General features: G+C 34.3%; 1 protein-coding gene across 1 annotated transcript in view; it reads right to left on the reverse strand.

Annotated features, from left to right (window-relative positions):
- Positions 1 to 13,688, reverse strand: part of LOC150076957 (cell adhesion molecule Dscam2-like) — a 129,607-nt gene that overhangs the window by 48,780 nt on the left and 67,139 nt on the right. The window contains exons 5-6 of the mRNA XM_090386065.1: positions 8,371 to 8,524; positions 2,169 to 2,320 (exon numbers count right to left, since the gene is read on the reverse strand). Of these exons, the coding sequence (XP_090242191.1) occupies positions 2,169 to 2,320; positions 8,371 to 8,524 (306 nt within the window). The remainder of the gene's footprint in view (positions 1 to 2,168; positions 2,321 to 8,370; positions 8,525 to 13,688) is intronic.

A 13,688-nucleotide genomic window follows, 5' to 3' on the forward strand; every position in this document is an offset into this window, starting at 1 on the left:
CTTGGATTTCAGAAGAGCTTTTGATACTGTTGCACATGGAAGACTGCTGTACAAATTGGAGAGGTATGACATTAAGGGTAAGTTGCTACAGTGGATAAAGGTATGGTTGAGTGGGAGACGACAGAGAGTAGTAATCAATGGACTCCGCTCTTCGTGGACAAATGTTATTAGAGGAGTTCCCCAGGGTTCGGTGTTGGGCCCATTGTTGTTTTGTATATTTATCAATGATATTGATGAAGGTATATCAGTTTTAATGTCCAAGTTTGGAGATGATACAAAGGTTGGCAGGGTTGTTAACAACAGTAAAGACAGTATGCTGCTCCAACTGGATCTAGGTAAGTTGGGCAAATGGGCTGAGAAGTGGCAACTGAAGTTTAAAATTGACAAATGCAAAGTACTGCATATGGGTAGCAACAACCGAAGACATACGTACCAACTATGTGGAAGTGGAAAAGACCTAGGGGTAATTGTGCAATCAAATATGAAGTTCGCCGAGCAGTGCAGATGGGCTGCCAGGGCAGGTCATAGGGTCTTGTCAATGATATACAGGAATTTTGCTAGCAGGGACAGGGATGTGATTATCCCGTTATACAAGGCAATGGTCAGGCCACAATTAGAGTACGGTGTACAGGTCTGGAGGCCTCATTTTAGGAAGGATGTAGAGTTACTAGAATGAGTATAAAGGGAAACAAGATTGGTGAGGGGAACAAAGGGGTGCTCTTATGAGAAAGGCTTAAGTTCTGCAAATTGCAGTGCCTGGAGAGTAGGCACCCGTGAAGTGATCTGACTGAGGTGTATAAGGCCTTGAATGGGTTGAGCACGCTGAATGTTGATGGGATTCTTACTCTTGCTCAGATTAAGAACCTGAAGGGGCACAGTTTCAAATTGATGCAAGACAGTTGTAGAATAGATGTGAGGAAATTTGCCTTTAGCCAGCGGGTAGTTGATTGGTGGAACAGATTTCCATCTTTTGTTGTGGAAGTTGATAGCCTAAATAAATTTAAGGCTGAGCTGGACAAGCATTCGGAATGAATGGAGGGGTAAAATGGGAGGGTTTTTTTTTTTTTTTTTTTTGGCTGATGCTGCATAAGCTTGCTTTCTTGCATCGTATGCCTCTGCTAATGCTAATTTCATATTTTGTTACAGTGATGCTTGGCCATTAGGCAATTAAATTTTTATCATTAAAACATCACTGATCAAAGACCATATGTATTAGTGAAATAATAAGAAAGTGTTTATGGTGTTACTGTATATGGCATTAATGCAGTGGTTCCCAATCTTTAGTCACACTTCAAGTTAAAAGACGAATATTAATAGCACACCAAATTAGTGATTGCCATCAAACAATGAAAATTTTGCTAATCTTGTGGCACACTTTAAAAGGGTCGCAGAACCACTGCATTAATGTATTAAAATATAACTGAAGATAAAATTAGGGCACATGTTCATTATGTGGCAGTTGTAGTCAACAAAGTTGGCGTGCAAGTAGATATGATATACCTGGATTTCTACTAGGTTAAATTCCTAGACTATTTTTATTCAAAACTTACACTGCTCATTTTTCCTATTACTATTGCTTAAAGATTGAGTTTCTGTATTTTCCAGCTTGCCAGGAATGTAAATCCGCTCTCTTTAACCCATTACGGTTCCCAAGGATTTGCCAGCTCCAAACTCACATGATTGGTGAGGGATAACCCTAAATATTTTATCCTTAAAATTAGCCAGAGAATACTATTAAGGATAAAGCTAATCTCATAAGTTGTAATCATTAAAATGATTACAACTTATGAGATTAGCTTTATTAAGAGATATAGTGGCAAGATTAGTAATAGGCATGCAATGTCCATTCATTGTTTCATATTATTATTATGGAATTCTCTATTTAACTAGTTAAAATTCATGTTTCTTCCATCAAATAAATAAATAATAGGTGATACTCTCTTTCCTAAAAAAAAAAAAAAAAAAATCCTCAGGTAAAACAATGACAGATCTGACCTTGAGATGAAATATACCTAGAGACTCCCCTTTCCCCCTTTGAGAACCACTGAGAGAGAGAGAGAGAGCTACATATCAAAAGACTGTACAATTCAAGAATATTTAATTTGTAGAAAACCATTAACATATTCTCTATGCATTTAACTTTGTAACATTCTAAACAGATAGCTCACCCAATACAATTAATTTCAGATCCATCCGATCAGAACCAAAGTCATTACTGATAATGCAACTATAAACACCCCCATCTTCAACTTCAACATTATGTATTCTCAAGAGTGCCTTAGTCTTTCCACCTTCTATCTCCTCTTCTTCGAATGATGACCTGAAGACAGCAGAAACAATAAACTGTATGATTTTATATAAAATTAAATTTACTTATAAGTTTTCAACAACCTTTGTTTTTTTTTTGTTTTTTTTTACTTATTTTGAAAATTAAGATATTATCTTAAATTATCATAAATAACTGTATTTCCTTAATCATGTTCTTGAATAACTGTTTTCTTTGTGGTTAAAAGAAATCAAGTAAACTGGTTAAGCTATACAATACACCACCATGATACTAATAATAAAAAATTTATTTGGTGAAGATTACAACACTACAATAAGCATTATGCATTATATTACAGCATTTAATGCTAATCTTTTAACTAATGCAGTTTTTTTGTTCCCTTTGATAGTCTTGCATGTAATTAAAAGAATGGGCATAGCACAAGGAATGTAATGCTTATTCTAAATATTCAATCAAATTCAATTGGATTTAAATGATTAATAATACAATTAGTTTTAAATATAAATTAAATATTCGATACCTTACTAAAACAAAATTCGATATTGACAATTTGCATAAATGGAATCATTGAGTGTCACTGATGAGAAAGTTAAAGATAAGGAACAGTCCTTTTATATCATGTAATTTTACTTTGGTTTATTGTTCCTACTGTTAGCTGGACAGATTAATGTAAGTTAGCACAGCCTAGTATCATTCAATAACTAATAACAAATTTGTTTATAAGCAATGTTTCTGAATGATAGCGCAAATTGTCATTAGACCAAGTTGAAGAATTTAAGGATGGCATAAAATGCTTCATTAGTAGCTCAGTTTCTTCTGAACTAATATGATGGGTGTCTGATTTGGATCATCTCTCTAGATCAGTGGTCGGCAATCAGTGGTCCACGAGAGAATTTTGGTGGTCCGCAGAGTAATTTGAATATATTTGCAATTTTCGTGTTTATTAAAATGTTTCATTATATTCTGATTCTACTTTTTTTGCAATTTTCTCCTTATTACGTTGCATGTTTATAAAAGGCCCAGTGCAATATCTGGTATTAGTGATGCTTTTATTGTAAAAAAATATAGAAAGCTATTTCTATTGTTGGGCTTATTCAAGAAGCGAACTTTCATCAATGCTATACTGGTGTTTATTCAATACGATACTCTTCTTAGGTAAGTGATTAGTGATATTTTTATTTTAACTGTGAACAGTGTGATATTTAATGGCATCAAAGAGCTTGAGTTTGATAACTATCTTATTTCTTGTTTGGTTTTAGATTCAAATAAAATAACCCCAATGAGTGAGAAAAAGCAAACAAGCATTTTGCGCTTCTTAGGTAATACTTTGTGTTGTCATGAGTTGGTTAATGAATCAGAGCCTCCGCAGCCACCGCAAGGCATCATCAGGAAGGACATTAGAACTGGAGGCAGAGAGAAGAAAAAGTTCAAAGTTTCAAGAAAATATGATGCGGACTACTTGAAGTTTGGATTTATTCAAGAACCTGGAAGTGAAATGGATCCATGGCCGCTTTGTATTATATGTTCTGAGAGTTTATCCAATGATGCCATGAAATCTTCGAAATTCGGCAGGCACTTTCAGTCAAAACACCCAGATTTAGCTAAAAAGCCAGTTGAATACTTCCAAAGGATGCATAAAAATTTGCAAAAGCAAAAAAGTTCATTAGCAACAATGATTGTCGAAGATAAGTCCTTAGTAAAATCTTCTTATTTGATAGCACTTCAAATCACGAGATCTAAAAGGCCACATACGATCGAAGAAGAATTAATTAAGCCTTGCTTGTTACAAGCCTGTGAAGAGGTTTTGGGGAAACAGGCTGTCCAGAAACTGGAAGGAATTCCTATGTCCGCTAACACTGTGAAGTGCAGAATTGAAGACTTGGCCGAAGATATTGAAAATCAAGTGATTGAACTTGTGAAAGATTCTACGTTTTATTCAATTCAACTTGACGAATCAACAGACATAACTAACAAGGCAGTTCTTCTTTGTTTTGTGAGGTTTGATTGCCAAGGAGAATTAAAGGAAGAACTCCTCTGTTCGCTAATCTTGTTGGGTAGAACAACCGGCTCTGAAATTTTCAATGCACTTAATGGTTATTTCCTGAAACACAGTATTGAATGGAAGAAATGTGTTGGGATATGCACAGACGGTGCCGCAAACATGACTGGACATCGTTCAGGAGTTGTTGCAAAAGTGAAAGACATTGGACACCCAGATATCTTGTTTACTCATTGTATTATACATCGTGAGCAATTTGTGGCGAAAAGATTATCTCCAGAACTGCATGAAGTACTCTCTGATGTAATTAAAATTGTAAACGAAATACGCCACAAAGCACTCAATTCTCAAATATTTGAGGCACTTTGTGAAGAAATGAGTTCTCAGCATACTCGTGTTCTTCTTCACGCTGAGGTGAGATGGCTATCGAGGGGCAAAGTGCTAACCCGATTGTTCGATCTGCGCCAAGAAGTCAAATTATTCTTCCAGCAGCAAAATAATTAGAGGCTCCGTGATCTCTTGTCCGACAATGATTGGCTAGCCAAGCTTGCATACCTGGCAGATATTTTTTCTCTGTTAAACGAGCTGAACACGTCCTTGAAAGGACAGCTTACGGACGTGTTCACACTGCGAGGCAAAATGGATGCATTTCAAAGGAAGCTACTGCTGTGGCAAATGCGGTTGGTTGAAGAAGATCTGCAAATGTTCCCAAATTTTGATGATTATATGAAACAGGAGGATGTCAACCGACAGGTAATAACTCTTGTTTGATTGCACTAACAGCCGCTGACTGACTCTTTTGGTCGTTATTACCCAAAGGAAGAGGGCCCCAGACACGAAAATACGTGGATAATAGATTCATTTTTGGCAAAAATCGTGGATAGTAATTTTAACATGAAAGAAAAGAAATCCTAATCGATCTATCATCCGATGACAGTCTCAAGGGTAAATTCCACTCATCCCTAACAAGATCTCATTTTTGGCTTTCCGTAAAAAGTGAGTACTGAGTGCTGAGTGAGAAGGCCATCAAAATTTTAATTCTATCCGCAACTACATATATGTGTGAAAAGATATTTTCATCAGTTACGGCAATTAAAAACAAGTACTGCTTGTCGGCTAGAAATACAAATGGCTCTCTGTGTTGCAGTAACATCATTGAAGCCAAGAATCCAACAGCTTATTTCAAACAAGCAGCAACAAATGTCACACTGATTATTCTGCTACAATTAATCCTTTATACACCTCTATGTCAAGATGCACTCGATATTTGATAATTGTTAATATTAATTGTTTCTGTTAATTCTTTTTTAATAAAATTAAATTTAAAATGTTTTTTTTTGCATTTTTCATAATGAATATATCTGCATTTATTTATTACACTTTTTTTTATCATTATAAGGCCATTATATTACTAATTATATTAACATTAATGATATCCACTTTTATGCAAATAACTTGGAGTACAAAAACAAGTGTAAGTACCATTTCATATTTAGAATGTTACTTTTATGAAAAAAATCATGGTAGTGGTCCGCGAGATTCAAAATTTTGAGTTTAGTGGTCTGTGAGGTCCGAAAGGTTGGTGACCGCTACTCTAGATGATCCAAATCAGGCCCTTGTGGATAAACAGGTACGTGATTAGTTTTCTTCTCTTGCAGAGATTTACTTATTTTGAAATAAGGGAACATAAGTTTGAGGAGATAAAGCATATTTAAGTTTGGAATATTATAGAGCATATAATAAATGGATATTTATTTATTGTAATAATGGTCAGCTTTCTAAGTTGTTCTTCCTTATTTCTTCTATTTGTGCTTCAGGTAACCAACTGATCTGATAGGAATAGCTGATGGTTGATCTGGAAGATCACAAACTATCCCAGATCAGCACTCAGCAATTTCCCAATAAGGAATAACAACTCTGAACCAAAACTGACCACAGTTACGACTTCCAAAACAAGATCCACTTGTGAGCATGTCCTTCCAGTTTCAGAAGTAACCCAACACCAATGGATCATTTAAAAATATCATTCGGGGTTTGGATCCTTGAATTCAAATTTGGATGACAGTATCCAAGTCAACTGGATCAACTGACAAGTTGCCATAATGCACTCAGAAATACTGCCCTGTAAGCAGTTTTGTTAGTTATCGCATAATAAGGTTTAGGCCATCATGTTTAAAGTTACATATAAGCTTGATTTGATTTGATTTGATTTGATTTTGATTTTATTGGCGCATTAGCTACTAAGGCTATAATGTGCCAAGACCGCCATATAAGCCACTGCACTGTAAGTCACATATTAAGACCACAGAGGGCAAAAGTATAAAAGTGTTTCCTCAACTTTTAACATATGTTTATTCTAGTATTTTAACCATTCATGGAATAAATTTGTTATTATTATCCTAGTGTAGTGTAAATATAACAAGTTTACTTGAAATTGTATTTGTTCTCTAATTACAAAGACTATGAAAACAGTATTTCAAGTTAAAACTTGAACTACAGGATTTCAAGATATAATCAATTTGAGTAAGATTTTGAACTGCATGAGAAACTTTATTATCTGAAAAACTTGAAGATATCAATCAAATTCAATTGGGTTTAAATGATTAATGTTGAAGTTTTAAAAATTCGATACCTTACTAAAACAAAATTCAATACTGATTTTAGTTATGATTCTCCATTAAAATCTAAGTTAAATGGATGCAATAATGTTATTAATCTAAAAAAAAATAAGGAATTAATAATATAAATAAATCTTTATTGTGAAGTAGAGTTACAGCACAATATCCCATCACGGCAAAGAGCGCCAGGGGGGTTCACATAAGGGGTACAATAGTTTTTTGTACCAGGAACCTATCTTTTATGTATGAGAAAGAGGATTCTTCAATTATAAAAAAAAAAAAAAAAACACCAACTGAATCTGATATACATAAATTCGATGATAATTCCTTCAAATAAAACAATTACAAATAAATTCTTATGGAAAATAAGCTACCAAATGCAGGCACTTTCTCTAACCATCCACCCACTAACCATCTGCTAATGGAGAAATGGGAACTAAAAGACAATCTTATAATATAGGTACACACACAAACTGTTTTTTTTTTTTTTTTTTTTGCAGTGTTTATTTCATAAACAGCAAAAAAATCATTATCTACCAAAATATTGATGAAAAATGAAAAATAGCCTCCAAAATAAAAGGGGATATTTTTCATTTGGGCCAGTTGCCAAAGAAAGCACCATAATGGGAGATTACTATATATATATTTAATGCAAACTATAAATTCTAAAGCTATCTTCACATTGCCAGAGAAGTTACATAACATCTACAGTAGCATTAGGATGCTGCAAAGGAAAAAGTGTCTTATCTACTGTGCTGTAACTAGTAACTGTACCTATAAAGGATAGTCAATCAGAGTTATTTTTATGTGTTTAAGAAAATTCAGACTAATTTAATAATAGGAAAAATTCATAGGAAAACCGGAACTATGGTCATAGTGTGTTTGCTGAAAGGCATGGCAAGAGTTTTCATAGGAAAATGCTTCACTGCATTGGTTTATTATACTGGGATTTAAATTTAAAATTGGAAATTTAGAAAACTGGAAATTAATCCAGTATGATAAACAAAATGGAAACAATCCAAAGGAGAGATGTGTTTTCATTTGCAAACTGAATTCTGGCAACATGTTATAAATTAAAAATTCAGTTAGAGTTAGCTTTATTAGAACATACAAACCTTAACAGGCAAAATTTCATTATTAAGAAATGTCTATTTGCTAGAAAAAAACATGAACAGGCAAAAAAAGGATTGGTTAAAAAAAAAATAATAATAATCCTGTGATTGTGGCTTTTAACTGAGTTAAACTGAGCATCTCCAGTACAGACTCATGAACATTTAAAATGTTAGAGATTCACAGATTTAAAAGTGCATAATATAAATTTTACTACGCTGTGGAAATGCATCTGATGCCTTATTATTGAGCAAGAATTTATCATATTAAATTTTCTTAAGATCATAAAAAAATTTTTTTAAATAATTCTATCCCTATCCAGAATAGAAAAATATATTTTCTTTGTCAAATATTACCTCCATGTCAAAGTTCCTAAGCTGTTCAATGGTTCATTGTCTTTGTTCCACAGCACTTTAATAGGCTTATCACCTATGGAAAGACAAGGAAGAACTGCCTCCTGTCCTTTCTCAACTTTATGCACATCATTAGGCTTCTCAATATGAGGTGGCACTGGAGAAAGACCATGTTGTAAAAACAATTTTATAGCTGATAAATTACAAAAAAAATAATTACAATTTAATAGTAAGGCAATGCTTTAAAAAATTTAAATGATGCAGTGTTTAAACATATTGTTTAACCAGCTTGATATGGAGAGGTGGAAGTAAGGCTTTCGTTTTTGGAAAAAAGTGACTGTTTACTACACTGTGTGTGTCAGGCTGCAAGTCAATTCTGGCAGGCTATTCTCTTCTCCTATAGTGCTGATCTACTGCCCTTCTGTCTACAGACAGAGAAAGCAAAAGAACTTGGTGATACCACCTTGAAAACATAGAAGGAACTCGTGCATCTTGAATTCCTCACAGACATTGCAGTCATACTTGATCTCATGTGACACATGCTTTATATTGCCATAATCTTCTTTAATATGAACAGAGTGAACTATAGGAATTGATGGGTGTATATTGTAGATTTCCATTGTGAAGAAACAACTTTCAACCTTAAAGATAGTTCAGAACTGACTAAAAGATCTTCTGAATTGCAACTAATACCAATTTCCTCATAAAGATCAATCAAATCAAAACAGTAGCATAGGGATTCTGAAAAGGGTAAACATGTGCATAAAGGACACGTGGAATTCTTGCAGTTGGAATCCAAGAGACTCCACTCTTTTAAATGAGATTCCAGAAGCTCTGCTATGGACTTTGTTAGGCCCATGTCACTTAACTAAGTCATCCAATTCTTGGAAATGTGGTGCTTTACTTGAACAGACTCCTGAGGTGCCATCTCAATTATCCTGTTCGCCATATTCATCAACCAACTCTAAATTGTGTGTTACTGGAGCAATCGAAGATGGTACATTGGGATACACTACACCTCTTTGATCCATAGATGATTGTAGACTTTCTACACCCTCCTACTCTTGTTTTTGCTTTCCCAGTGCTTATGTCACAACAAACTGACTCAATATTGCAATAGCCGCCCATGCCAAATGGATGCACTGCCATAGATTTTATGTGCTTCTTAATTAAGAACATAACACTTCTCCCCCTCCTACCCTGTCTATCCTTTCTGTATACATTGTACTCCCCATATTCAAATTCCTCATCCTTTATATCTAATCACATCTCTGATATCCCCACACTGTCTGCAATTGATGGCTTGACTAGCAGTTCAAACTCGTCAAATTTATTAACTATGCTCCTAGCATTGGTGTACATGCAGGTATACATGCAGCTATTCCTACTCTTATTTACCCTAACATAGTCCATGGATTTACCTGTTCTGCAATGACTCACAGCAAGTGTTGAAATCCCCAGCACCTTGCTGTTACATGTTCCAATAGATACAATGCAGTAATCACTTTCACCTTTGCCTGCTGCTTTGTTAATCTATTAGTCCATGTATCCTCCCAAGCTAACAGTTTTCTGACCCACCTAACACTACCTTGATAACATCAACAAATATTCTTGCAATTTTTGTGTTGCATCTCTTATATGCATACATACCTTAACCATTGTATTATTCTTGTTGCTATTTCTTTCTCTTTCTTCAAATAAAATGGTTTAAGCTCTATTCTGAAGTATACCAAGGATGTTTTCTGACTAGCTGAAATCCTCCCCATTTTTAACTAACACACTCTATACAGAATATCGGCACCTTCGGGGATTCAAGATGCTGTTATTTAGATTTTTCTGTTATCTAGAAAGCTTTATTTTTACTACATTTAATGCAGAAACAATGAGGCTAAATAAGAAAGATTAAGAATGCAATTTTATTAACTGCATATAAAAAACAAACATGTTAATGATCCAATGTTATATTCTGCTATCAACACACTAGACTAAACTTGGTATTATAAAGAAAATAGAATGGGGCTTACACCCCATTCTATTTTCTTTATAATATCAAGTTTAGTCTATGCAGGTAGCACAGCTGTATCATCACTGTCCTCCCAAACTTTTATGGGATTTTTTTACTCCATGGCTGAGTTAGTTGGTCTCAGATGTTGATAGTAAGGCGTTTTCTCCAGAAACTGGAGTTTTAACATCCAGCAAAACAGGCAAATCGAACAGAGAACACACAATTTACATACACAATACACATGGGGATATGAATTAACTTTCTGGGTGAGCCTAATGTAATAGTTTGGATATATCAAGTTTGCCACTAAGCTTTAATGTTGTTGTTCTTTTCTTCTCTGTATGAAGTTTATTAATTTTAGGAGCCATAGTGAAAGGGTTTTAATTTAAAATAAATGCAAAACAGTGGTATGATCCATGATAACAGTACAGAATTCACTTTTAAATTGGCGAATGTAAACAAATACAGTAATCACGTGACGATGTTTTCTTTTTTCGGCACTGCACGACATCTGCACTGTATGTAAACATCCGATCTCAATGTGCTGTTATTTCAACAGTCTACTGTATTTTGAGCATAGGAATAGCACTGCATATAAATCTATAGAACACAAACTGGTTAAGCATTTATAAATGCAATTATGAATATCATTTTGGTTTTTACAATTAAATAACTTAAGTTTCTCAGTTTGTGTGAGGCTTTCAGCCCAGAACATTTAAAATTATAAGTGTACCATACAGAATTGAAGAAATTTATCACACAATTACTGAAACTGAAATTAGATTGCATTAAGGACTTTAACCATTTTAAACATGTTGTCAATATCACCAGTTATCATAGAAATCCCCCAAGAGTCAAGACACATAAACTGTACTCTGCTATATACAGCACACAACCTCTATTTATAATGCTACTCTGCAGATAATGAGCAATGACTTTGAAAAAGCAAAACTTTATATACAATTAATCTTAAAATAATTATGTTAGCTAATCTTCAGAGGTTTAATACTGAACACTGCAGTTATGCTTGGCACATTCATATATGATTTAACTCTAGGAAAATTAAAATTTTCCATTTTCAGAATGTGATAAAACAGAATCATAGCTCACATTAAAAAAAAAAAAATTTTTTTTTTCTTTTGCTGTAAGCACATTATTTCATTAATTTTTTATTCTTTTATTTTCATCATCTTAATAAGTATATAAGACAGAAAATATCATCCTGAAAGTAGACGTGCTGGAGTCGATTCCACACAATATTTTAATTTTGTTTCTTGCTTTATGGTAACCCAAAACATCAAAAGTTATTGGCATCTATTGTGCTTTTATAGCGTGGTTGAGAAGACAGAAGACAATTTTTGACATTAGACTAGTTTCTGTATATCGTAATTTTCAGGAAATATACAGGGAGCTAAATGATTTTGTAATAACGGAGAGCAAAGCGGAGGAGAAATTGTTGAAGTTAAACATAAAAAAGGCACCTGGGGCAGATGGAATCTATCCAGTTATACTGAAGGAGGCAGCAAGGGAAGTTAGCAAACCATTAGCCATAATTATGAGAGCATCCTTAGATTCAGGGGAGATCACCATGGACTGGAGATGTGCAAATACTAATGCTAATATAACTAAGAACACACAGTTTGGCAAGACAGCAGTTAAACTATTAATGGATTTTGACTAGTTGATACACACATTTAGACTGGTCTGGAAAAAAAGTGATTACAAATGCAAATTCAGAAGAATAATGCCCATGGAAGTATTTGTAGAAACGGCAAATCAGACAAACTGAATATCTGTATGACAGGGAGGTTGGTATCAAGTGACATTCCATATGATTTATTATGTAATGTGTATGAAGCGTGTGTACACATGTTGCAAGGGCTAAAAAATGATGCAGAATAACTCGGGGGTGGGGCTCTACTTCTCTTGCTGAAACTTATTAATTACAGCCCTGACTGAAGAGGCCTTTAAAAATTCAAAAACACTCCATATAATTGCCTTCCCACAAAAATGAGAAAAAAAAACTGAGTTTTCTTTCATTTCTATCTGAAAGCAGTGTATGAAGTGTTTTTTGAAGTATGATTTAGTATAGTGAACATTTTGGTAGTTTAGGGTTTCTCAATGTTTACCAAATCAATAAAAAAATTATTGATTTTCAAAAATGTGATGGAGTTAGCATTATTCAATTTTAACTCCCACATTATCCCTTTTACTCAACACTTAGGAAAAGAAGAAATTCCATCAGTCCCTGGAGACTTTTTGACATCAAAATTGTTTAATATTTCTTTTGAATGACTTTGACAAGTTTCCAACAGTGATATTGGTCTTAGCTGAAATTTTGACAGCTGCTCAAAGGCAATTCCATGCTGTGACTGGAAATTTCAGATAGATGCTCTACTATTTCCTTAAACCAGTAGCCTGTACTCATCTCCTGGAGACAGTGACTAAAATCAAAGAAAAAGCTTGCAAGTTGTGTGCCTCAGCAAACTTCTTTGGATGCAAACACAAATGGCTGTTCAAAATCAACCATTATTTATTGCACATGCAATCCTGCTACAGCCACTTCATATCAATCAAATCTCTTTCACAGTTCTCCTGCCTTTTGTCTAGCAACAAACAGTATGCAAGAGGCAATACAGATGCTCCTTTCTTGCAATGAATGGTGTACAATTGTTAGAAGAATGTGGAGATTTCTGATCATAATTTTGAATGTGCCATTACTGTACCATTCTATACAGTCCTCCAATACAAAAATGTTGTTCCTGTTTGAAAATATCAAAACCTGATTCTAGTCATTGCTGTTGTGTAGAAGGAATTCTTCCCCATGAGCAGTTTTCCCGTATTCCTCTTCTCAGGGAACTGTTTTAGGACAGAGTAAAGATCAAAAGATGCTAGGAAGTTAATGAATCAGATTTAAAAAAAAAAAAAAAAAAAAATCCATATTTTTTTTTTATCCCTCATATCATACTCTTTTTTGCTGCCAGAAAGTACCCAGCTGTCCCATAAATTTCACCACATCACCCTTTCATGCTGGATTTCCCTAAAAAGTAACTACATGCCAGCCCTTATTTTGCAATTGAGACAAACAAAAATAAATATCCTTGTGCAATTACTGATCTGGTGGATTCCATAATACTTCTAGAAGCAGTTTCATCTGTTCCATTGAGTGCATAACACCAAAAGCAATAATTTCTGGAGCACGCTTGTGGCTCACCTTATGGACAATACTGACAGAGGATTCAGTGAAAGTAGTGACATCTTCCAGAGCACCTCTGATTGTAGTAATAAGTGTACTACTAGATCACTTTCTCAGTAC

Source organism: Mastigoproctus giganteus, chromosome 12, assembly GCF_048544385.1.
Source record: "Mastigoproctus giganteus isolate SK-2022 chromosome 12, ASM4854438v1, whole genome shotgun sequence".
NCBI lineage: Eukaryota > Metazoa > Arthropoda > Arachnida > Uropygi > Thelyphonidae > Mastigoproctus > Mastigoproctus giganteus.